Source organism: Pelobates fuscus, chromosome 11 (assembly GCF_036172605.1).
Source record: "Pelobates fuscus isolate aPelFus1 chromosome 11, aPelFus1.pri, whole genome shotgun sequence".
Classification (NCBI taxonomy): Eukaryota; Metazoa; Chordata; class Amphibia; order Anura; family Pelobatidae; genus Pelobates; species Pelobates fuscus.
Genome location: NC_086327.1, coordinates 84,910,348 through 84,937,048, shown reverse-complemented (window position 1 = coordinate 84,937,048; position 26,701 = coordinate 84,910,348). Strand labels below are relative to the sequence as shown.

The 26,701-nt window shown below is 39.8% G+C and overlaps 1 protein-coding gene across 1 annotated transcript; it reads left to right on the top strand.

Moving 5' to 3' along the window:
- Positions 1-6,791: 6,791 nt before the first annotated feature.
- Positions 6,792-26,394, top strand: THAP7 (THAP domain containing 7). The gene is made up of 7 exons (XM_063437037.1): positions 6,792-6,893; positions 8,280-8,382; positions 9,043-9,250; positions 13,262-13,341; positions 13,784-13,939; positions 19,755-19,883; positions 25,341-26,394. Exons 2-7 carry the CDS (start codon positions 8,303-8,305, stop codon positions 26,002-26,004), a joined length of 1,317 nt encoding a protein of 438 aa, XP_063293107.1. The 5' UTR covers positions 6,792-6,893; positions 8,280-8,302; the 3' UTR covers positions 26,005-26,394.
- The last annotated feature ends 307 nt before the right edge of the window (positions 26,395-26,701 follow it).

Here is a 26,701-nt window from a genome sequence, read left to right as displayed (position 1 = left end):
ACCCCCCTCCCTCCCATAGTGGTCCTTATCCCCCCCCCTCCCTCCCATAGTGGTCCTTATCCCCCCCTCCCTCCCATAGTGGTCCTTATACCCCCCTCCCTCCCATAGTGGTCCTTATCCCCCCCTCCCTCCCATAGTGGTCCTTATCCCCCCCCTCCCTCCCATAGTGGTCCTTATACCCCCCTCCCTCCCATAGTGGTCCTTATCCCCCCCTCCCTCCCATAGTGGTCCTTATCCCACCCCCTCCCATAGTGGTCCTTATACCCCCCCTCCCTCCCATAGTGGTCCTTATACCCCCCCTCCCTCCAATAGTGGTCCTTATCCCCCCCTCCCTCCCATAGTGGTCCTTATCCCCCCCCCTCCCTCCCATAGTGGTCCTTATCCCCCCCTCCCTCCCATAGTGGTCCTTATACCCCCCTCCCTCCCATAGTGGTCCTTATACCCCCCTCCCTCCCATAGTGGTCCTTATCCCCCCCTCCCTCCCATAGTGGTCCTTATCCCCCCCTCCCTCCCATAGTGGTCCTTATCCCCCCCCTCACTCCCATAGTGGTCCTTATCCCCCCCTCCCTCCCATAGTGGTCCTTATCCCCCCCTCCCTCCCATAGTGGTCCTTATCCCCCCCCTCCCTCCCATAGTGGTCCTTATACCCCCCCCCCTCCCATAGTGGTCCTTATACCCCCCTCCCTCCCATAGTGGTCCTTATACCCCCCTCCCTCCCATAGTGGTCCTTATACCCCCCTCCCTCCCATAGTGGTCCTTATCCCCCCCTCCCTCCCATAGTGGTCCTTATCCCCCCCTCCCTCCCATAGTGGTCCTTATCCCCCCCCTCCCTCCCATAGTGGTCCTTATCCCCCCTCCCTCCCATAGTGGTCCTTATCCCCCCCCTCCCTCCCATAGTGGTCCTTATCCCCCCCTCCCTCCCATAGTGGTCCTTATCCCCCCCTCCCTCCCATAGTGGTCCTTATCCCCCCCCTCCCTCCCATAGTGGTCCTTATACCCCCCCCCCTCCCATAGTGGTCCTTATACCCCTTGTTTTTGTTATTAATTTTTTTTTATTATTATTATTATTTTATTACTATTTCTTATTTTATTTTATTTCGTCCCCCCTCCCTGCTTGATATATGGCAGGGAGGGGGGCTCTCCTTCCCTGGTGGTCCAGTGGCAGTTCAGTGGGGGGGGAGGGGGGCTGGCAGAGCTGTACTTACCTGTTCTGCAGCTCCTGTCAGCTCCCTCCTCCTCTGCGCCGTCCGTTCTGCTCTTCTGTCAGCTTACACTGTAAGTCTCGCGAGAGCCGCGGCTCTTGCGAGATTTACACTGGGAGCTGACCGAGGTGCTGACCGGACGGCGCAGAGGAGGAGAGAGCTGACAGGAGCTGCAGGAGAGGTAAGTTACAGCTCTGACAGCCCCCCTCTCCCCCAGTCTGTATTATGGCAATGCAAATTGCCATAATACAGACTATGACTCGAGTATAAGCCGAGTTGGGGTTTTTCAGCCCAAAAAATGGGCTGAAAAACTCGGCTTATACTCGAGTATATACGGTATACATGTTAAGATCCTTTAACCTTTCCTGGTAAGTTTTATCCTGCAATCCATGAACCAGTTTAGTAGCCCTTCTTTGAACTCTCTCTAAGGTATCAATATCCTTCTGAAGATAGGGTCTCCAGTACTGAGTTCAGTACTCCAAGTGAGGTCTCACCAGTGTTCTGTACAATGGCATGAGCACTTCCCTCTTTCTACTGCTAATACCTCTCCCTATACAACCAAGCATTCTGCTAGCATTTCCTGCTGCTCTATTACATTGTCTGCCTACCTTTAAGTCATCAGAAATAATCACCCCTAAATCCCTTTCCTCAGATGTTGAGGTTAGGACTCTATCAAATATTCTGTACTCTGCCCTTGGGTTTTTACGTCCAAGATGCATTATCTTGCACTTATCCACATTAAATGTCAGTTGCCACAACTCTGACCATTTTTCTAGTTTACCTAAATCATTTTCCATTTGGCTTATCCCTCCTGGAACATCAACCCTGTTACATATCTTAGTATCATCCGCAAAAAGACACACCTTACCATCAAGACCTTCTGCAATATCACTAATAAAAATATTAAAGAGAATGGGTCCAAGTACAGATCCCTGAGGTACCCCACTGGTGACAAGCCCAGGCTTCGAATATACTCCATTGACTACAACCCTCTGTTGCCGGTCACTCAGCCACTGCCTTACCCATTCAACAATATTGGAATCCAAACTCAAAGATTGTAGTTTATTGATAAGCCTTCTATGTGCAACAGTGTCAAAAGCCTTACTGAAATCTAGGTAAGCAATGTCTACTGCACCACCCTGATCTATAATTGTAGTTACCCAATCAAAAAAATCAATAAGATTAGTTTGGCATGATCTCCCTGAAGTAAACCCATGTTGTCTATGATCTTGAAATCCATGTGTTTTTAGATGTTCAACAATCCTATCCTTTAACATGGTTTCCATCACTTTCCCCACTACTGAAGTAAAGTAAAGTAAGTAAACCCCTTTGGGGAGGGAGAGGCAGGTTCTGATTCCTGCTTGGCAGTCCAGGCTGTTTGTTTTTATTTGTTTTATGCTGACAGCATTAGTGTCAGTCCGTGATAATCTGTGGTGACTGTCAGCACATTGACAACTGTAGTGAACTTTTATTATTGCTCTAAAATAAAAGCCATGTTCAGAGTTGCCAACAAAAAAAATCCAGGGACACTTTGTAGCACAGCTCTCAATTACTACCTTGAAAATATACCACATCCACTGCCGCAAAGCTCCGCCCACTTTGTCCAACCCACATAATTAATCTCCGCCTACTTATCGGTGCAGATTACCGGGTCTACTCAATAAAGAGGAAATTACAGGGAATTAAGATGGTCATTTCAAAACTTAAAGGGAAACTCCAGTGCCAGAAAAACGATCCGTTTTTCTGGCACTGGAGGGTCCCTCTCCCTCCCACCCACCAATCCCCGGTTACTGAAGGGGTGAAAACCCCTTCAGTGACTTACCTGGGACAGCGGCGATGTCCCTCGCCGCTGTCTCCGCCTCCGCGACGCTCCTCCTAATGATTACGTCGGCCGGTGGGCGAGACTAATCTCGCTCACCGGCCGAGGAGACCTAATGCGCATGCGCGGAAATTCCGCGCATGCGCATTACGTCTCCCCATAGGAAAGCATTGAAAAATCATTTCAATGCTTTCCTATGGGGTTTTGAGCGACGCTGGAGGTCCTCACACAGCGTGAGGACGTCCAGCGACGCTCTAGAACCCAGGAAGTGACCTCTAGTGGCTGTCTAATAGACAGCCACTAGAGGTGGAGTTAACCCTGCAATGTAAATATTGCAGTTTATGAAAAACTGCAATAATTACACTTGCAGGGTTAAGGGTAGTGGGAGTTGGCACCCAGACCACTCCAATGAGCAGAAGTGGTCTGGGTGCCTGGAGTGTCCCTTTAAGGCCAAAGTAGGCGAGTTGGAAAAATTCTCCCATTCAGCTGCACTATTTCGACCTAAAGTTTGAAATTCCTATCTCAATTCCATTCAATGCTCTCTTTACTAATACAGTATACAGTATACAGTATAGAGGTAAAGGCTCACTGACAGACAAAACTCTGACTCACACACAAGCTTACTACAGACAAACTCACTAGTATAGACACACAAGGCTCACTACAGACAAGCTCAGTGACACACACGAGTTTACTACAGACAAGCTCACTGACACACACAAGCTGACTAAATAGAGGCTCAGTGACACACACAAGCTTACTAAATACAAGCTTACTGACACACACATGCCCATACACACAGTACACTGAATACACACACAAAAACACACAGAGACTGCTGAATACACAGAGAGAGACAGCTGAGTACACCCAGACGGCTGAGTACACCCAGACAGACGGTTGAGTACATACACACAGTACACTGAATCCACACACTAAAAACACACAGACAGACTGCTGAATACACACACAGAGACTGATGAAGACACCCAGACATACTGCTGAGTACACACAGACTGCTGAGTACACACATACAGACTGCTGAGTACATACACACAGTACACTGAATCCACACACTAAAAACACACAGAGAGACTGCTGAATACACACACAGAGACTGCTGAATACACCCAGATAGACTGCTGAGTACAAACAGACTGCTGATTACACACATACAGACTGCTGAGTACTTACACACAGTACACTAAATACAACACAAAAACACACACAGAATGCTGAATATATACACAGGCTGCTGAATACACACACACAGACGGCTGAATGCACACACAGACGGTTGAATACACACACACACACAGACTGTAGAATACACACACGCAGACTGCTGAATATACACACACATGCAGACTGCTGAATACATACAGACTGTTGAATACACAGAGACTGCTGAATGCACACATACTGCTGAACATACACAGAGAGACTGCTGAATGCACACAGGCTGCTCTGTACACACACAGACTGCTGAATACATACAGACTGCTGAATACACCCAGACTACTGAATACACACAGACTGCAGTGTATGTGTTTGTGTGTAGGGGTGCTGTGTGTGTGAGGGGTGCTATGTGTGATGGGTCCTGTGTGTGTGTGGGGGGGGGGGTGCAGTGTGTGAAGGGTGCTGTTTGTGTGTCAGAGTTGCTGTGTATGTGTCAGAGGTGCTTTGAGTCAGGAGGGCTGTATGTGTGTTAGGGGTGCTGAATACACACACACAGACGGCTGAAAGCACACACAGACGGTTGAATACACACACACACAGACTGTAGAATACACACACGCAGACTGCTGAATAGACACACACACGCAGACTGCTGAATACATACAGACTGTTGAATACACAAAGAGAGACTGCTGAATGCACACAGACTGCTGAACATAAACAGAGAGACTGTTGAATGCACACAAACTGCTGAATACACACAGGCTGCTCTGTACACACACAGACTGCTGAATACATACATACTGCTGAATACACCCAGACTACTGAATACACACAGACTGCAGTGTATGTGTTTGTGTGTAGGGGTGCTGTGTGTGTGAGGGGTGCTATGTGTGATGGGTCCTGTGTGTGTGTGGGGGGGGGGCTGCAGTGTGTGAAGGGTGCTGTTTGTGTGTCAGAGTTGCTGTGTATGTGTCAAAGGTGCTTTGTGTCAGGAGGGCTGTATGTGTGTTAGGGGTGCTGTGGGGGTTTGAGGGGTGCTTTGTTTGTGTGTGTGTGTGGTGTTGTGTTTGTGAGAGGGGTGCAGTGTGTAACGCGTGCTGTGTGAGTGTGTGTGTGTCAGAGGTGCGTGTGTGAGGAGTGATTTGTGTCATTGGTGCTGTGTGTGTGTTAAGGGTGGGGTGCCCTGGTGGTCCAGTGGTTGTGGTGAACTCCTCTGGCTGCAGACTGTCTTCACTCATCCCGCGTGCAGAATGCTGTGTCGGAGCATTGCTATGGTAACACGTGGCAACGCTACACACAGCATGCTCACAGGAGTAGTGCTCTGCCTTCCAGGTCATCCAGCCCTCCCTGTCACTAACAAAGGGCCTTTGGGATCTTTGATCTCCTCACCAGGTCAAGAGGGCCCACAGCAAGAAAGCAGGTCTCCTCTGTTGGTCTGGGCACTGACACACACACACACACACACACACACAAGCTTTCTCACTAGCAGACAAGCTCACACACACACAAGCCTTCTTACTAGCAGACACACACACACACAGGCTTTCTCACTAGCAGACGCAGACACACACACAAGCTTTCTCACTAGCAGACACACACACACACACAAGCATTCTCACTAGGAAGACTGTCAGTGCTCCCTCCCACCCCAGCAGCCTCAATGCAGCCCTCAGCACGTTTGTACAGCCCCAGCATCTCCCAGCAGCTCTCTCCTGAATTCCCTTGGACTGTAACAAGCTGTTACATTCCGAGGGAACATAATAAAAGCACATGGCCAGCAAGTTGCCAGGACTGTCCCGGGAAGGTGACTTACCCGGGACAGACTCCAGCTTGCCGGGACTGTCCCGGCAAAAACGGGACAGTTGGCAACTATGCACTATAGTGTCAGGAATACACATTTGTATTCCTGACACTATAGTGTTCCTTTAAGCATTTTTCTGTAAGTCAATTTATTAGAGTGATCACTATTAATAATCTAATTTCTACACTTTATATTGTTTCATCCATGCTTGTATTTACATATAGGGGTTTATCAACTAAATGTTTTTTATATGTATATATAAAGTCATTTGCACTTTTTCTTTTCATCCTTTTTTTTTTTGCTAGTGCTATGATTGTATTATTAATTTTGGATATTGGTTTCATTCATACTGTATGTGTGTTGTATGTACTTTGACTGTTCCAATGCAGTCTCTGTGAGTATTTCATCAAGATTTTATCTTATGCTCAAACCTATTTTTTTTTTTAGTCACCCAGACTCTTTGTAGATATTATGTTATGATGTATCATTTTTATATTACCGCAAATAGCCAATAATATAGTTACATATAATATATTTTGTTTGGTTTATAGATGATAATCTCAAATATTGCATAAATATGAAATAATAATAAAAAAAATGAAAAATAAACATTTCCTATCAAACCTATCCCTCTTATGTCTCATGCCTGGGTATTATCATTATTATTACACTCTACGTGTAAACAGAGCGTCTTGCATTATGTCTCCCGTCCAGCAGGAGGCGATGTCGGTGTCTGGCGATGCTGCTCGGGTCTATGAGACGCTCTGTGTTTGTTGTGGAGGGGAAGTTTGCGGAGTGAGGAAGTGAGGATGGTGGGGATGTGTGGAGGGAGCTGAAAACCTCGGTGCCGCGGGTTAGGGTGACCTACCTGTGTGTGCCCACCGGCCAGGTACTGTGCAGGGTCACAGCTGGATCTCATACACAGGGAGGGGTTACACCGAGTTCTAGAACGTGCTCACGTTCCATGTGCAGCGGTCAAGTACTGCTTGTAATGTGCACACAGGGTCAAAGGGAACTTCTGATACCCCCACCACAACCACTACTACCAGCAGTTACAGTGTCTCTAATTATGTGTAATATGTGCGATGGCCTGGGCTTTAACACCATGGGAGGGCAACTAAGGTACTTTGGTATGTTGGTGGGGGGGATGTAGTATTTATAAAGCGACAACAAATTCCGTAGCGCTGTACAATGGAATGCCTGATGCATGGTTTGCTTTTTTTTTACCTGGACACATATTAGTCCTACATCCTGAGGGCCAGCAAATGAAGAATGAATGGCCCACAAATTGCTTTCCTTTAGCTTGAAGAATCCACATGCTGCAGGATGTCATTCAGTTCATTGATAAAGCATGGATTAGGGAATGTTTTTATTTTATACATTTTTTTTGGGGGGTGGACATTTCTTTCCAACTGTATCATCGAAATCCCATATGCATGACATTCTGATCAACATGACTAGATACCAATACATGAAATCGTGGTGGATCTGGCAAGTTAGCTGTGGTACAGTTTGACAGCTCCTGGCAGCAACTTGCTTTCAGCTGTCATTTACCAAAAATTATCTGATATGGCCTGATGGAGGTGGTAGTTTACAGAAACTGGAGAGCATTAGACTGTTAAGCTTCATAAGACATGTAACAGCATTTCATTACCACTGTTTATTTCTAAAGCATAGGGATATTTTGTTTTATTTTATAAAAGCATATTTTAGCGAACTTAAACATTTATAAAAAATAGTACTTCACTTTACCTTTCTTTGACTGTACTTCAATGCCTAGATGTAAGAGCAATGCATAGGGAATATTTTATTCTTATATATCTGTAGAGATGTAAATATGCAATGATATGTGGTAGCTGAATTTATTTAAAGGCAAAATTTTATCAGCTGGTACATTTGGACTGATAAATGGCAAAATAGTTAAATGAAGAAATACTCAATGTCCGTTGATATATATTTCGTCTTTAACTTTGAATTTCTGGCACTTAACATTTTATCATAAATGAGTTGCATTAGACAGCTGACCTTAGTAACAGCAAGATATCCATGAATCCAAAACTAAGTATTTTACATACAGTTTTGTCATATTTTTGTGTAGTTATATTATTTGCAGTTTATCGGACAGTACAGCTGCTGGTTTTTTTTGTTGTTTTTTCTTCCGTTCCTGATTTTAAATTTGGGATTGGCAAGATGAAAAGACGAATCTGTTAATAAATACATAAGTAAAACATTTATTATAATTAAAACAGTATTTTTGTGTGTTTTATCATATCAGAAGTGATCCATAAATAAAACGAAATGGTGCGGTCGTGTTCTGCTGCTAATTGTTTCAACCGTCAGACCTCTTTGAGCAGAAGAAAGGGTATAACTTTTCACAGGTAATTATGCATGATAACTGCTTCTAATGCTTTAATAAGTTTTGTAGATATGTTTAGCACTTTGTCCAATTAAGTATTTCCTTTAGTTAAGTATCAATATATTTCACAATGCTGTTTATTTTAACAGTTTTAAATTAATGACTATATTTCTATACAATGCATAGTTTTAACAGCAAATGAGCACCATGCTTTTTGTAAAGTGGTACGGTCTTATACTGTAAGCTCAAAGTTCATAGCAAGAACATGGGATCATAGCAGCTCAGCTTCACAAACAAAATAAGAAATCATTGTGCTTTTTAAAATACATAACATGTGTTGACATAAAGAGTTAAACACATACAGACTGTAGGTACTGTGATGACGGTGTTTGGAGTAACCCTTTTAAAAATGTCACTTTCATCTTATACAGCCCTAAGTATGATTTTCTATATGAAATCCCTAAACCTCAGTAAAGCCACTCATGAAGCTTTGGAATGGAGATTTGTCCTTAATGCTTCTGCAGCTAATGATAGATACATTCTTAGGAAATATTTGTAAAATGTTAATTTCTCACCCCACCGTTTAATTAAATGCACATTTAGACATACCTTAGTTTCTTTTTAATGTAATTCATGTGTAATATGGCAGCTTTTTAGCCCTGTACTATTCATTATCCTCTAGATTTCCAAAGGAAGATGTAAGAAGGAAGCTGTGGGTCACTGCCGTCTCCCTCTCACATGAATCCGCTGGAAGTGAGTGGACACCATCGATTCACAGCTCTCTTTGTTCCCAGCATTTTCAGGATAAGCAGTTTGATAGAACCGGACAAACTGTCCGCCTGAGGGACACTGCAGTTCCTGCAATATTTGCAACAGTTGGCATCTCTGAGGTAACGTCACCAGGTTGTAGACACAAACCATATTATGAAGTCAAGGGCCTACTCACAAAATATCAAATATGCTTTTGCAATTTCAGCTGGTTGCATTCAACTTATTTTTCATGCACTTGGTTGTTATAATTCCTATGTAATTCACTGTATACACTAACAACTGAATGGTAACCAAAGTGAACTGAATGAATCCCTGCTATTTTTAAATGTATTTAACAGCCACAGTTAGATTCATTCTAAAATAGCCCAAACAAATTGCGGAAATAATTTTACTGGCACAAGAAAAATATTAAGTTAAAACAAATGCAACTAATGTAAGGTTTAGGGTCAGGGATTTCACTTCAGTTTATTTTTTACTATAATAATCCTTTCATCAAGTATTGAAAGAAAATTGTTTTTTTTTTTTTGGTTTTTTTTTTTAAATGAAGTCAATATAAAAAAAAATAGGACAACAGGTTTCCCGCTGTCAACACGCCCTTTGCGAAAAAAAAGTTATTTACCTCGTTTCCAAAACAGGGATTCCTTTTTTCTGTGGATGCCCGCTGATACCATTTACAATCTCTTCCAATTAATTGCTTGTCATAGAGAAGCAATGGATTAGAGTTGTGCATGCGTGGCAAAATGCAGCGGTCTTTCAATGAAATGCTTTCAGTCTGTTCCGAAAGAAGAAGCATCTCTAGTGGGTTTCAGTGACCACTTGACGTGTAGTTAAAGGACTTCTGTCATCTCAGAAATATTTTTTAATATAATAACAATCCTTTCACCAAGTATGTAAAGGTAAATAAAAATACTCATCCATACATTTAGTATATGAGACGATACTTCAACCATACACATGCACCTTGGGTCAGACCATGTTTGTCTGCCAATAATTAGTCTCTGTGGTCTTCCCTGCTTCACTCCCTGCATTGAAGCTGGGAAGATGATAGAATCAGGGGTGCCCAAACGGTAGATCCCCAGATGTTGTAAAAATGAAATTACAATGATGCTCTGCATGCCTCTAGAATGCTTTAGAATGACAAAGCATCATTGAAGCTGTAGTTTAAAAACATCTAGGGATCAACCTTTTGGGCAACCCTCATATAGAGACTAACTATCAAACACTGGCTGACGCAAGGTGCATGTATATGAAGGATGCTGTCATATGCCAAAGGTATGTTTTTTTCTTTGTTTATTATGTATTATTATTCTACATACAGGTATATTTAATATTTAAAAAAAGGTCTATTTCCTTTCAATACCTAATAAAAAAAAATTATTATATTTAAAAAAAGAAAAAGTTTTGAGGTGACAGTTGTCCTTTAACACTGCAATCTAAGCATTGCATTTTTTACAAAATTGCAATGTTTTCCTTTACAGGGTTAACATTACAGCATCACAGCTCCCAAAACACTTTATTAAAATTAAGTGGTCAGGGTGACCTTTGGTTAGACAGTGTTGGTCTCTCTGGTTTTCCTGGTTCTTTTGTAGGGAGTGAAGCAGGGAAGACCATAGAGACTAACTGCCAGTTTTCAAACATCGTCTGACCAAAGGCTGGAGGATCCTCTCCTCTACTAAAGGTAAGGATGACTTTCTCATTTTTACGAGGACTTCATTAAAATCCTTTTTAATAGTTGATGAAAGGATTATTACATAAAAAAAAACACATTTGAGGTGGCAGTTGTCCTCTAATATGTGATGGGTAGTTTGGGGTAGCATTAGGATGAAATGGGATAAGAGGACTTAAGGTTTTGGGGGCTATTTCCTTGATGCATATTGCAGTAATTGGAATTACCAAATTGAGCCAATTTAGCTGTATGTAAATAGTCTAGCAAGGCTGAAACGATCGTGTGGAGTTGCTGTATCTCTTGTGCAGAGAGAGCCAACCTGCAGTTTGGATCTGGACTGACCTTTTTGATGGGATCAGTCTGATATGCAAATGGTCCTGGTTCTTTTTGTAGTGGCACAAAAGGAACTAAAACTAGCTTGAGATCTGAGCGGGGAGCCACCGAAGGGCAGGCTACTTGAGCTGTTGTCCTTTCTCAGTACTCTCTTGCACCTTGTTTTTTTTTTTTTTTTGTATATAACTAGTCAAATCTCCTATGTTATATGCAGATTTGACCAAATCCAACATAAAACCAAACTGCAATATAGATGCTAGTTTTGGACAGGGTTTGTGACTAAGTGGCTACTAAAAAAAGATTGGACATACCCCATTTTGAATAACGTGGGTTGTCTTCTTTTACAAATGGTATGACATGATGGGGTTAATTTTCATTCTTGGGCTGCTATACGGTCTCAAAGGCAAACCAATCTGGCAAATTACAATGTGCAAACATGGAAAAGGGGAAAGCCCTACATTTGACCCCTGTAAGTTTGCAAAAAACCATAAAACCTGTACATTGTTGTACTGAGGAGATGTTGCTGAACACATATTGGAGTGTTCTTTGTCAGTAACACACAACAGGAACTGAGAATCCATGCCTAAAGTACAACGTGAGGGAAAAACACAAAAAAATGACTACCCAAAAGTTTGACGAAGACTAGTGGTAGAATTGGTGCATGGAAAGTGTTAAAATGCTGCCATTTGAAATACCCAGGGTGTCTACTTTTCAAAAATATATGGTTTGATGGGGGGGTAAGTTACATTGGCCAGCTTCAAAAATGTCCCAAATAGGACATGGGTGTATGATGACCAGCTGTGAAAATTCCAAGTTTTAAAACTGTAATGCGCACCCTCCAAATAAGGTCTTTTTAGCCCTCAGAGAACCCGACACACCTATACATGGGGAGTATCACTGTCCTCGGGGGATGTTGCTGAACACATATTGGGGTGTTTTTTTGGCAGTAACCCTTAAAGTTCTCAGTACATGTATTCTTAAATTGCTATGTGTGTCAAGAAGATCACCGATTTTTATTTTATTATTATTTGGCACAGATTGGTGGTAATTTGGTTGCATGAAGAGAGTCAAAATACCCCAAGTTTAACACCTTAGGTTGTCTTCTTTTAAACAATATATACATGTGAACGGTTATTCAGGAATTCCTGGGAGAGATCAGTGTTACAATGTAACTTGCGTTAATTTTGAAAAAAAAAAAAAGGTTTGGAAATGCTACTTATACTTATTGCCCTATAACTTGCAAAAAAAAGATAAGAACATGTTAACATTGGGTATTTCTAAACTCAGGCCAAAATTTAGAAACTATTTATCATGGGTATTTTTTGGCGGTTGTAGATGCATAACAGATTTTGGGGGTCAAAGTTAGAAAAAGTTTTTTTTTATTTTTTTTTTAAATTCATCATATTTTATGTGTATTCAGCAGTCTGTGTGCGTATTCAACAGTCTTTTTGTGTGTGTGTGCGTATTCAACAGTCTGTCTGTCTGTGTGTGTACTCAGCAGTCTGTCTGTACGTGTACTCGGCAGTCTGTGACTATATTCAGCAGTCTGTGTGTATGTATGTATTACATTTGTTGAAGGTACCAAAAAAAATAAACTTAATTTTATCGATAATTTATGTATTTATTTCTGTGAGTTGTTGTGTAGTTAGTGCCCCATTGCACTGTGTTTCCCAGGGGCACATAATGCTGTTAAGATGGCACTGGTTAACACTCCTCTTGTGGATGTCAGGCAGACAGTCACTAGAGGCACTTCCTCTGCTATAAGCAAGTCAAACTTGATTGTAGATTAAATCCTATGGGGAAGCATTGGATTGTCTGAGATCATCAACATTGAAAGTCAAGAGGTGGAGCAGCGGGGAGGGCTGAAAGGTAAGTAACACTCCTCTTTTAAACCCTCACATGGATGGTCTTTGTACACTATAGAGTTTGGAATACATGTTTGTGTATGTGTTCCTTCAACCAAATATGTGTACATTGGTATTGGTTAGCTTGTAGTTCCATAGTATAAATTATACAAACACATGCATAAGTAGCATTACCTTTAACAATTTATACTTGTGATGTCCGATGCATTGTAAAAATGTGGAGTTATTTATTCATTAATTGTGCTGTGGTTTGACTTCTGTTTTAGATGCCCCGACACTGCTCTGCACTTGGCTGCACCTCCCGAGACTCCAGGCAAACAAGAGGAAACAGCATTTCCTTTCACAGGTCTGATTAATGACTTTCCATATGTTATCATATTAAGAGCATTTGTTACAATAAGTGTTTTGGAAATTCCTAAGCATAAGCTGGAAGACATTGGATAATTAAAGCTCGCTTGTCATGGAAATATTACACAGCAAATCGTTATGGGGTATATAACATGGTTAAAATTTTTCACTAGCTATGGACTCCCCAGGGTTGCAGTGGCGAGTATCTTTTAAGGCCTGGTTAGCAGTGTAGCACTTGAAATTGTTAGCTCTGATGTTATATATAGTATATTTAATTATGTAAACTTTGCAGCCTTAAACAATGTTAAGATAACTGATTTGAGAACATATAATTAGTGGCATATTTATGTAATTTTCTCTTACATGTTGTTTGTATATTTTTTTACTTTTTCTTGTATAATTTTACTGGTTTAGTGTGTGACAAATTCTTTAATTTTAAGGCTTCCCAGGAAAGATGACCCCCGTAGAAATCTTTGGATAATAAATTGCCAGCGTACAGACCCCAGTGGGAAAGGACTTTGGGATCCAAATTCTGACTATGTATATTTCTGTTCCAAGCATTTCGAGAAGAGCTGTTTTGAAGCTGTTGGAACTAGGTAAGTTTTTTTTTTTTGTTTGTTTTTTTCTAATCTCATGTCAGTTGCTATAAAAAATATTTTTAAGAACAGCTTAAAGGGATTTTCTAAGCACCCAAAAAAGCTGTAGCTGAATGAAGCATTTTTGGTGTATAGATTATGTCCCTACAGTCTCACTGTTCACTTCTCTGCAGCACTGTTTCTGTTTGTGCAACAACTCACAAAGCCTTCATGGGAAAAAAATAAATAATAATTTTAGATCAGATCTTAAAGCAAGGTATGTTTACTTTAGAAGTTCGGATCTCCTATTCTCTTAATTTGCTTTTTTTTATTTTATTTTTTGCAGGGAGTTTGTAGGGAGACTGTGTGAGTCTCAACCAGGGAAGGTGTGTCTAAATCTGTATAAACAAAGTGGTTTAGCTCCAAAATGATACATAATTGAATATCAAGACTGCAGGGGCATTTTCCTATACACCAATATCTTTTCATTGAGTTTAAAGTGGTTTTGGTGTTTCAGCATCCCTCAAAGCAGGCTGCCCCAAACTCCGACCCTCCAGATGTTACTGAACTACAACCCCCATGATTCTCAGCCTATCCATTTCATTCATAGAATCATGAGAGATGTAGTTCAGCAACATCTGGAGGGCCAGAGTTTGGGGAAGCCTGCCTTAATGGGACACTCCCCTGCTCAAATACACAAACATATCACTATTTAGTAGATGCATGCATTTAATTATGCTTTTTTTTTTATTCAGGTTATATCTAAAAACAGCTCCCTAAAGTTGCAGATCTCTTATCTGCAACATTTTCTTCCCAATGCTAGTCATTTAGCAGTCTTTGAAAGGCAGGTGCTCTGGGCAGTTGCCTGCCTCTTGTGTTTAGCTCCAATGAGCTAGTATTACCATGAAGTATCAAGACCGGTTGTCTAATTGACAGCTGGGTGCATAACAAGGTAATTTATAAAAGTGCCAATTTCTATTGAAATCTGCACTTTTTGTAAAACGAAAAAGAGGACACACTTAATGAATAAAGCACTTCAGCAAGATACAAGTCTTAGTCGTTTGGGGTGTTCCTTTAAAATGGGAAGCTTCATGTTTTTCTTTAAAATAGATCATTTTATTTAATTTTTTTAAATGAGAAGTGTTTCAATCAGACCTATTGCCACAGGTGTATAAAATCAAGTAACTAGCCATACAGTCTGCATTTACAAACATTTGTTTAACCACATTAAGGACCGCTGACAGTTCAGGACCATCATCGCAAAAATCCCCTTAAGGGCCGATGGTCCTGAAACGTCATAACGGTAATATTTACTAACACGATCGCCGCCGTTCCCCCGCAGGCGATCGGCGCTGCTCCCGGTCTGTGGGGACTGCCTGACAGTCCAGGCAGTCCCACCTCGGCGAATTAGGCCCCCGGGGCCATGTGATCGCTCAAACAGAGCGGTCACATGGCCGCATTAGACGTCTGTGAATCTGCCTGAACTGACCAGCAGTCGCCCTGCAAAATAAAAAAAAAATTTAATTTGTTAATAAATGAAATATATATATATATATATATATATATATATATATATATATATATATATATATATATATATATATATATATATTGTATTGATAAAGGCTTGCACTCACTGTCTTTTTTTTTCTTTTAAAAGGTTCCTTTATTTCATTCCTTTAAAATGCTATCAACGTTTCAGCCAGCATCCGTGGCTTTCATCAGGATCAGTACAGCACTGTATTTTTTACAAATTATATATGTAATTTTATTCTAACTGTATCTTGATATTAATATATATATTTATAGAAAAATACACTTAGAATGAAAATAAATATATATATATATATATATATATATACATATATAAAAAAATATTACGAAATATATATCTATACACAACATTACATAAATAATTTCATAAATACACTTAGACTTCAAATATATAAATATGTATAAATAAATTCTATGTGCATAATTAAGTAATTTTATTGATCGCACTTTGAGGGACCTGCCTGACAACCCAGGCCGAAAGTCCAGAGAATTTAATTTTCTAGCACTGTATTCAACCCTGTACATTTCTATTACATCCTAAAACCTGTACTCTGGAGACTTCGCTGAACACAAATATTAGCTTCAAAACAGTAAAACATATCACAGCGATGATATTGTCAGTGAAAGTGAGTTATTTTTTTTTGCATTTTTCACCCACAACGGCACTTTCACTGATATAATTGTTGTAATACGTTTTAAAGTTTTTAATCAATTTGTGTTCAGCCAGGTGTTCCGAGTATAACAGTCCCCCTCCCCCATGTATAGGTTTTATGGTGTTTTTGAAAGTTACAGAGTAAAAAAAAAAATTACATTGAAAATTGACATGAATGAGAATTACCCCCATGATGGCATACCTTTTGCAAAATAAGACAACCCAAGGTATTGCAAATGGGGTATGTTCAGTCTTTTTTAGTAGCCATTTAGTCACAAACACTGGCCAAAGGTAGTGTTCATAATATTTTTTTGCATTTTTAGCACACAAACAAATATTGATGCTAACTTTGGCCAGTGTTTGTGACTAAGTGGCTACTAAAAAGACTGGACATACCCCATATTAAATACCCTGGGTGGTCAACTTTAAAAAAAAAAAAAAAATGTAAATGTGAGGTGTGATTCAGAGATTCATGACAAATAACAGTGTTACAATGTCAGTATTGATACATTTTAAAAATGTATATTTTTAAACAGCAACGTCCTACTTGTACTTATTGCCCTATAACTTGCAAAAAAAACTCATGTAAACACTGGGTGTTTTTAAACTCAGGAAAACATTTTAAATCTATTTAGCAGTTTTTTTTATCGGCTTTTGTAGGTAAGTAAAAGATTTTTCAAGTTAGTCAAACTTTTTTTTTTTTTTTTTTTAAAGTAAATTATATGAGATGATACAAATAATGGTATGTAAAGAAAGCCCTTCTTGTCCTGAAACAAATAATATATAATTTGTATGGGAACAGTAAATGAGAGAGTACAAAATTACAGCTAAACACAAACACCACAAAAGTGTTAAAACAGCTCTGGTCCTTAATGTACAACATAGCCAAAACAGTCCGATCCTGAAGGGGTTAAAAAAATGGGTTGTTCTAAAAAGCTCAGTGAATTCGGGGTTGTTCTGAAAAGCTCAGTGAAAGTAGAGGAAGCAGGGGAAATGTGTTGTGTGAAGTGCAGGAACACACTTCTCTGTTTGGCATTCTGATGTCTGGGTATGGCAGATGCCAGAAGAACGTTACCTGCCTGATTGCTTTATGCCAACTGTAAAGTTTGGTAGAGGATGAATAATGGCATGGGGCTGTTTTTAAGGGGTTGGGCTTGGCCTGTTACTTCCAGTGACAGGAAATCTTAATGCTTCAGCATACCAAGACATTTTGGACAATGCTATGCTTCAAAATTGTGGGAACAATTTGAGGAAGGCCCTTTTCTATTCCACCATGACTGTGCTCCAGTGCACAAAGCAAGGTCCACAAAGACATGGTTGGATGAGTTTGGTGTGAAAAAGTTTAACTTGCCCGCACAGAGCCCTGACCTCAACCCCATTGACCACCTCTGGGATGAACTGGAACATATATTGCGAGCCAGGGCTTCTCGTTCAACGTCACTACTTGATCTCACAAATGCTCTACTGGATGAATGCCAAAAATTCCAACAGAAACGTAAAAAAATAATGTGGAAAGCCTTCCTAGAAGAGTGGAAGCTCACTAAGGGGACTGCTCTAACACCAATAATTCCCCGCCGCCCCCTTGGTCAGGGGTACACTTAAGACAGCCAGACCGTTCACCTCCCACTTGGTCACACTTTTGTGCACTTAACCCCTTAAGGACACATGACATGTGAGACATGTCATGATTCCATTTTATTCCAGAAGTTTGGTCCTTAAGGGGTTAAACTTTGTCGCTGATCTCCCTAAGCTATTATACCATCATGTCACACTGTCAATGGTTGTTACACTCTTGACCCGTTTGTCATCTTAGGTTGCATATAGTAAAGTATAGGAAAATAACAAAATATATAGTACTAAAATGTAAATAAAAACATGACCGGTACATTGTGGGGGGGACTTGGCATAATACCCTATCATGCAGCACTGTTTGACAATAATTGGAGGGATAATTGTTTCATGTAAATATAAAATTTTATTTTTACTATCCATAAGATTAAGTAAGTAAGTAAGTGTGTGTGCATATATATATATATATATATATATATATATAGACACACACACACACACACTGATTGTGCAGAGATGCTATTCACCTCTTTCCACTTTACATTGCTGTAAAATCAAAATTCAAAGAATTTCTTGATGTATCGTGCAGTTGTCCTCTGTCAGGACTTAGAATCTGTTGCTTATCACTGTCAAAGGTAAGCAAGCACAGTGCAGGCATAGAGCATATTTATTTTCACAATCTGTCTCAAAACAGTGTCTGGGAGAGATTTGAGAATGTTTTTGACCCGTTCGTACTTTAGAAAAAGTGTAGATGGGTGTTTTTGTCAGACACTCCAAACCCCTAAAGTACTTTAGCTTGCTGTATGAAGAGTGTTTCTTTTTTTCTTATTTTTTTTTTCTTCATTTTGCAAAAAGTGTAGATTTCAATAGAAATTGACACTATTATAAATTAACATGGTAACACTTTCAAACAGACAACAGGTCCTGTTACTTCCTGGTTTGGTTAGCTCAATATCAAGAGGAGGCAATTGCAGAGATCACCTGTCTTGCAAAAAACTTCTCATTGAGAAGTCTGTGATTGGACAGCCACAGAAAGTCTGGACAGGGTAGGGGAGGGTTTGCAAAAGCTACAGACAAAAGAAATTCAGGTTTTTAGAAATACCCCAAATGAAAAGAATACATAATTAAAAGCATGCATGCTGTCATTTGTGACATATCTACTAAACAGTGATTTTTATTTTTTATTTGGGCAGCGTATCTTTTAAGTGTTTTTTTTTTCCCTATAAAATGTTTCATATTATATTAAATGATCAATTATAAATGAGTGTTAGTTAGGTACTGGAAGATCTCACTCTGTCACAGGATGTCTGAAGGATTAATGTGCCAACCCTGTGTGGAATCTGCAAGAAGGCTGTTTTATTTTTTGATTAATGTAAAGGTTTCAATGCCGTAAGACTTACATTTCAGAGTGTATATTGGTGCCAATGTAATTCTAAATATCTCTATTATACAGTGTGCCAGAGAGTCAGTGCTTCTGTGCACTTTACTCTAAGACGGTGTGTTTTTGCTTTTTTTTTTTTTTTTTTTGTCAAACATACAAATAAAAACTTTACTTTAGAATCCACAGTTATGATGGCACAGTCAACTGCATTCTATTAATTGCTGTATTCCCTACTTTCCAAAAATGGCCTTCTACTTTATAGTGCTGTGGCTGCACTGGTGTGGATATTTCCACATTTTGTTTTTCCAAGTCTTGCTTAACAATTGCTTTAGTGAATAACCAGGCAAAACACTTTTATGATTATTCACTAAATTGAGAATTGCTGGCAATTCAAATGAAATTCATAGTAAATATTAGTTTTAAGTACGAAGTAGCCAAACTGAAAATATAAATCTGAATGCCCAATACTTCCTTCTTTAGAGAAAAACCTTGTCATTAACTAAAATGTAGTTATGGTATAAAAAAGAACTGACAAAGTCGACCCATGGTAGTGTTTTTTTTTGTTTTTTTTAATTCCATGGATCTGTATATTCTACACTTCAAATAATGTCTGTACAAAATAAAACTGCGGTGAAGGAATTGTCCGTTTATTTATCCCTGAGCTTTTGTGTTTTGTACAGTGGCTATCATCGTCTTAAGGAGGATGCTGTTCCAACAATATTTTTGCCTTTCACGAAGCACCGAAGATCAGCAAAAACTAAAACGCAAAAAAGAAAAACTGCAAAGAACACAAAAGCAAAACGAAAACAGTAAGTTTGTGTATTCAGTGTAGATATTATGGATTTCTTCAATTTGGTATTAATATTAGAGCCCCCATCCATCGCCCAAAGGTGGTGGCCAGAGAGGGGATTACTGTCCTCCACCCTTTGTTATTAATATCAGGACCTCCAGTTGTCCATGGGGTGGCACTAGACCTTCCCCATGAATATTTAAAGTAGCCACCATCCGTTTTTTTTTTTGTTTTTTTTTGTGGTTTCTTTGTTGTTTTTTTTGTTATAGCAAAAAGCAAGGGAATGACCATTTGTAAATGTGCATTCTATCTATCTTTCACCACCATGTGGTTGTTAAGTTTCTGATTTCTGTGCTTGAAATTTGTTCAAATATGGATATTGCTAATTTTTCCTAATCCTGACCATGTTTAGCATTAGTAAATTTGTGAACTGACAATTTGGTCTAAATTCTGTCTTTATCACCGGATATTATGAGTTTTGGACATTTTTTTTTAATGTTATAACCCTGTATATATTACACAATTTTTTAAGTGTGTAAAAAAATAAAGCCCATCACCTCCTGTGTTGCTTGGGCTAATTAGAAACCATCAGGCTGAGCAGCAATGGGTGGGGGGAGAGAAGAGGAGACGCTGGGGGGAGAGAAGAGGAGAATTAGTAAGGACAACTGTATGAGTTATTTTTTTTTTCTAAACTTAAACCTTGGTATTCAGGTTTAATTGCCGTGTTGGCATTTTGAGGGAAAAAAGTTGACATGTACTGCGGTTTGGGCACTCGGGCTCAAAAAGGTTATAAGGAGTGTGTTAAAAAGATACAAAAGCCTGGGGAGGACATTCATCTGGATAATGTTAAAACCAGCGGAAGTGTGGCCTATCCCAATTATCCAAGTCCCTACGAATGGATTTTACTAATTGTGGGAAGTTAGCTGTGTATACATCTTTGTCGCGAGGGGTTTAGTTAACTCCTAAATATTTTATAGATCGTTGGGCCCATTGAAAGGTATATTGCGCTTGTAATTGCGATTTGTCTGTATCATTTAGCGTAAGATTTAGAATTTCAAAGTTTTTTTATATTTATTTTAAAATTAGACAGTTCACTGTAAGTAGACAGCTCGCTCATTAGAAATAAGAAAGAGCTAGTCGGGTTACCCAGAGTAAACAATAGATCATCTGCAAAAGCTGATACTTTATATTCTTGTTTGCCCACTGTCATACCCTCTATTTGAGGCTGTTGTCGCACAGCATTCTATAAGGGCTCTAGAACCAGGATAAATAGTAGTGGAGATAAGGGGCACCCTTGATGGGTCCCGTTTTTAATATGGAATGATTCAGATAATTGCCCATTGATCTTTAGTTTTGCTGTAGGGCATGAGTATATACAGCCTTGATCCATTGCATCTACCTCTGACCAAACCCCCCAGTACTTCCAGTGTCGACAAAAGGAAGCTCCAGTCCACCTTGTGGAACACTTTTTCTGCTGCAATTGCCAGCATAATGGATGAAACCTTATCATGCTGCTCCCCATGAGTGAGGCTGATTATTTTTGTTGTGTTGTCTTTAGCCTTCCTAGAGGGCACAAATCCAGTCTGGTCAGGGTGTATTAACCCTGGAAGTAGGGGTCTCCACCTCAAGGCCAGCATTTTGGTAAAGATTTTCATGTCCACGTTTATCAATGAGATCGGGCGGTAGCTTCCACATCTAAGTTTTTCCTGGGCTTGGGAAGGAGTGTGATATTGACTTCTAGACTAGATTGAGGTGTTGGTTTCTTGGTCCTATAAAGTTAATGGCTTCCACTAAGTGAGGGCTTAATTCTTTCAAGAACGTTTTATAATATGACGCCGAGAACCCATCCAGGCCAGGGCTTTTATTCGAAGGGTTGGTCTTGATAACATAAGTTAATTCCTCTATAGTGAATGGTTCATCAAGCGATCGCGATACTATGTTTGGGAGGACCCTATCAAATTTATCTGTCAGATATGCCCTGATTTTGTCTGGGTCTGATGCCCCTTTAGAGATAATGTAAAGAGAGTCATAGAAGTCACAGAATGTCCCCGCTGTCACCTCATTAGTATTCACCAGCTTATTAGTGGTAGTCTTGATCTGTGTGATATGTCCGTTCCTGTCTCTGTTTGAATGCGTTTGCTAATAATCTCCTGCATCTATTGCCTTGGGCGTAAAATAGTTGTTTAGTCCAAAGGAGTGGTTTTTTTTTTTTTAGCTTTGGTTTGTAGCAATATGGTAAGTTAATATCTGAGGGATTAAAGTTTACAATAATCTAGTTCAGACATGTTAATCTTGTGGGCCTCTTCTAGTTGTTTAATGTCAGTCAGTAACTCTGTCTGCTTTTTAATACTCTTTTTTTCTAAAAAAATCCCCATTTTATTAATTCCCCTCTAATGACGTATTTATGCGCCTCCAATTGCAGAAAAGGCGTAGTATCTAGTGTCTTGTTTTCCTCAGATGGAATTAACAGGAAGTAGGTAGAAGCAGAACCTATGAGATTGTTGTTGGCCAAACCAAGTGTTTGATGATTTGAATATCTGCCCCTAGCCAAATTATTGATATTTAAAGGAACACTATAGTCACCTAAATTACTTTAGCTAAATAAAGCGGTTCTAGTGTATAGATCATTCCCCTGCAATTTCACTGCTCAATTAACTGTCATTTAGGAGTTAAATCACTTTGTTTCTGTTTATGCAGCCCTAGCCACACCTCCCCTGGCTATGATTGACAGAGCCTGCATGGAAAAAAAAACTGGTTTCACTTTCAAACAGATGTAATTTACCTTAAATAATTGTATCTCAATCTCTAAATTGAACTTTAATCACATACAGGAGGCTCTTGCAGGGTCTAGCAAGCTATTAACATAGCAGGGGATAAGAAAATCTTAATTAAACAGAACTTGCAATAAAGAAAGCCTAAATAGGGCTCTCTATGCAGGAAGTGTTTATGGAAGGCTGTGCAAGTCACATGCAGGGAGGTTGTGACTTGGGATTCCGTAACAATTCAATATTAAATCCAAGTCCAGTAAGGTATAATACAGGTAGCAATCACAGATTAGGTTACCTCCAAGTGTATGTGTAGGAAACAGGTTTTCTCCAAACGTATGGATAGTGAACAGGTTTTCTCCAAGCGCATGGGTAGTAAGCGCTAAAGAAACAGAAATAAAAATAAACAAAATTCTTGGTGGTCAGGATAGAAACCTGACAGCATGTGGAAATTTTCTGTGCGTCAACTTAGGGGCATTGTTTCCTCTAAAATGTGTTAAAAATATGCACAAATATCACATCGGCATTCAACCTATTGAGTCCCCTGACGTTGTAGGACAGTATGTTTAAGGTCCCTATTGTGGTAGCGGTGTCAGTAGACCCCGCATTGTATCTGTGCCTCACAACACTATAATCACGAGGTACGAATTCAAAATGAGAATCTAAATGCGAACGTGTGATTTAAAAATAGTTGAATGTGAAAAATTAACAGATTAAAAGAAATATTGAACTAAAATGAACAGGGATGAATCCTAATCCTAGGAATGACCTAGAAATGTTAGTAATTATACTAACTGAGTAGGAGTTGATGCAAGTCTCCTTTCAGATTCAGCTATAACAGCTGAATCAAGAATAATCGCATACGAAATGAACAATCCGTTCCGGTTATGCGGGGGTAGTTGTGATAGTGTCACAATGACAAAAATCTAAATATTAGTCATGGCTCCGTAGAGCTACTATCAATGTAAACAAAGTATGAATGTGCTGCTCCCTGCAGCCGATCTTCTAACATGAATCGGGTTTGTGTCGCCGCCAAGTGCATTAGACTGGTTTTCTGTTGTTAAAATCTATCTTTAAAGGGGCATTATCTGATTTTACCTGTTGTTGTATATTATCTTGTTTTTTGTTATTTGGCGCATCCTGAGATTTTGGTTTTCTAGTCTCCACTTGTTTTGGAGTGAATCCCCTGCCCTTCATGTTTGCTGCCTCTTTAAAGCTATTTTGTTTTTGTTTTTTTTCTAAGCGCTGCTTCAATCCCCCTTTTGTTTATCAGCTGATCACTTTGAATGTGAAGGGAGTGCAGAGTGCAGGAGACCTCTGGTTTCTATAGTGCCTATAATGTCCCTTTTAAAAAGTGGCCCTACACAGGTGCTCCAGACAAATGTGCACTACTTCCTCACAATAATTAAGCCCAGAAAGGTCTGGTTTATAATTCATGAGCCTGAAATAATATTCCACCAACAAATATAAAAGAAACATTTTTGTCAGACAGACCTTCTTCAAGCCTGAAACTGAAATGTAATTTCCTAGGGCTGGCATAAAGTTGTTGACGTTTATCATTAAATGATTACTCCATGCATCATAACCCCCTGTAACCCTGGAGCCATGTCATACTAATGGGGCAAATTGTTTTACAATAGTTTGCCCTCTTAAATGTGTCTCCTTTTAAGAAGACATACGACATTTATCTTCTTTCAAAGCCAAATGCGGATCCTGTCGCTCATTCATTAGTTGAGAGAATCAGCCAGTGAATGCATAATTTGCATAGACCTCCCATCGGTGACCCTGGCAGTATGGTGGACAAGGGGATCCAGGGAAAGTGACTTCTACTTACCTGATCCTGTCACTTGCGGCTGACACCATCGTCTTGCTGCCAGTCTGTTTCAGCTCCAGTTGCTTCAACTTCAACTGCCAGCAACCAACATCAGTTGTACTCTCGCAGATGTGAGGGAGGGGGGCACTCCGGGAGCCTATAGTGCTAGGAAAATGGGTTTATTTTCCTGGCACTATTGGATCCCTTTATTAATTTCCATTTTTATCGCCTGTACACCAGGGTGGACCATTCACAACGTATCAATAATAATTAAATGGGGACACTGTAGGCACCAAGACCACTTCACCTCATTGAAGTGGTATGGGTGCAGTGTCCCTTTTGCACCTAGTGTTGCAATGTTAAACATTGCAGTTACATACTGGTGGTAAGGCATATTTATTGGAAAACCCCTCAACTTTTTCGGCTCTTGTGAGAGCTAAAACTTTTATGGTTTTCCAATATATATACTTTATATCCACCTGTATGTGCCGGGTTAAACTTTTTTTTCATAATTAAAGATTTTTATTTTTTTTAATGAAAAACAAATTTTGGATGGCGGGCAGGGAGGCGCGACCGTGCAGGTCTAAGTGCTATACCAGTCTGTTACTTGTGATATCCATTTGTGAGTTCCTGATATACAAGGTATATCATTATATATGTTATTAAAGAGAGCAATGTAATGGGCTGCTTGTTATAAATGTGTCTACACAACAATAATTGATAAAGAAGTGTTTTTAGAGTGAAATGGCGCACCAGTTTTTGGGGTTTTTTTTCTTCACTCTTTCTTTAAAGTTTTTAAATAATACAATTGACAGGAACTGTGAGAAGACAAAACTGAGCAATTGTATGCATTTCAGCTTGGGATTTTAGTTTGTTTTTTTGTTTCTTTTCTTTACAGGAATCTTCAACGAAAATTGAACTCGGGCTTGTCAGAGAATACCGATCCCTCAGAGGATTCATGCCAGAGGTTTAATAGTGTCCCTATTTCTAATCTTATGAACTTCCATGGACTCTGCCCTGAAAATGTAGATATTCCAGTTGACACAGCACCTGCTGAAGGAGCTGTTGCGACCACAGCTGACCACCTAGCACATCCAGCGGCTACACTGGAAGACATGGAAGTTGCCTCGGTTATTAATGGGCCTATTTCAGACAATGGTTTGGACTCTAATGTGAGGGTTGACATGACTTCTGAGATGTCGGAAGTTGCACAAGCAGCTGGTTCCAGTATAAAGGAAAGAGTATCTACCCGTCCGGTCTCTCCTTCCGTGTACATGTTACGCCACCCACAGCCTCCAGGTGCTTATATCCAAAGTGAGCATAGCTACCATGTTGGAAATGCTCTGTTATGGAAGAAGAGAGCTGAGGCTGCCCTAGAAGCACTGAGCAAGGTGCAAAGGCAGCTTGAGGCATGCAGGCGTAGAGAACAGCGACTGCGTCTTCGAATCTCTGCTTTGCAGCACGAACATGTGCGCGAAAGACGAGCACAGACCGATGTAAGAGAAAAGTTAAAAGAACATCTTCAGGTTTTTGAGTTGCAGCTCATCAATGACTTTGTATGATTCTCTAGACTACTACTCAACAAATGCTGGTTTGTCTGAACATTGTCACTCTTCTGAGTCAAAACGCAAGAGCGCACTGAATAACATTTTGTCCATAACCAGTACAAACCTTCCCCTATATTTTGGAACCCCAAATGATGAAGAATCTACATCTGTTAAATATTTTAGCTTGTGAAATGGCTCATCTGTTCAGTTACCATAGATCTGATCTTAAAACCCAATATTTCCGCTGCTGGATGTTCCAAACTAATTTGACTGTTTTTGCTTTTACAGACAAATCTTCTTGTGCTTTGTGGGCAAATTTAACATTCTTCTATTTCGTATTCCTCTGCTATTTCTATTTTATTTGAGTTTGCTCTGTTTTGAATAAATACAGCTCCTGGTTTAGAACACTCTGTATTGTTAGTGCATTGTGTTTAAAATTTAAAAAACAAATAACTATCTGACCCTGTCATTTTTTTCTATATCCATTATTACTTTTTCATATGAGTCAATTTATCTCTACAAAAATCAGCTTATCATCCAAATTCTACAAATATATTCTACAAAATATATTCCTGATTAAGATCCAAAACATGGATATTTTGTTTACGTGTGTGTGTATATATACACACACACATATATATTTATATTTCAAGTAAAATACCAATGTACTGCACGTGGTATTCTAGTGCGGTGGATTTGTTGAGCTTTATTT

Coding starts and splice junctions, on each gene's coding strand:
- THAP7 (XM_063437037.1), top strand. CDS start 8,303: ATGGTGCGGTCGTGTTCTGCTGCTAATTGTTTCAACCGTCAGACCTCT. Junction 8,383..9,042: donor AAGGGTATAACTTTTCACAG/GTAATTATGCAT, acceptor ATTATCCTCTAG/ATTTCCAAAGGAAGATGTAA. Junction 9,251..13,261: donor CAACAGTTGGCATCTCTGAG/GTAACGTCACCA, acceptor CTTCTGTTTTAG/ATGCCCCGACACTGCTCTGC.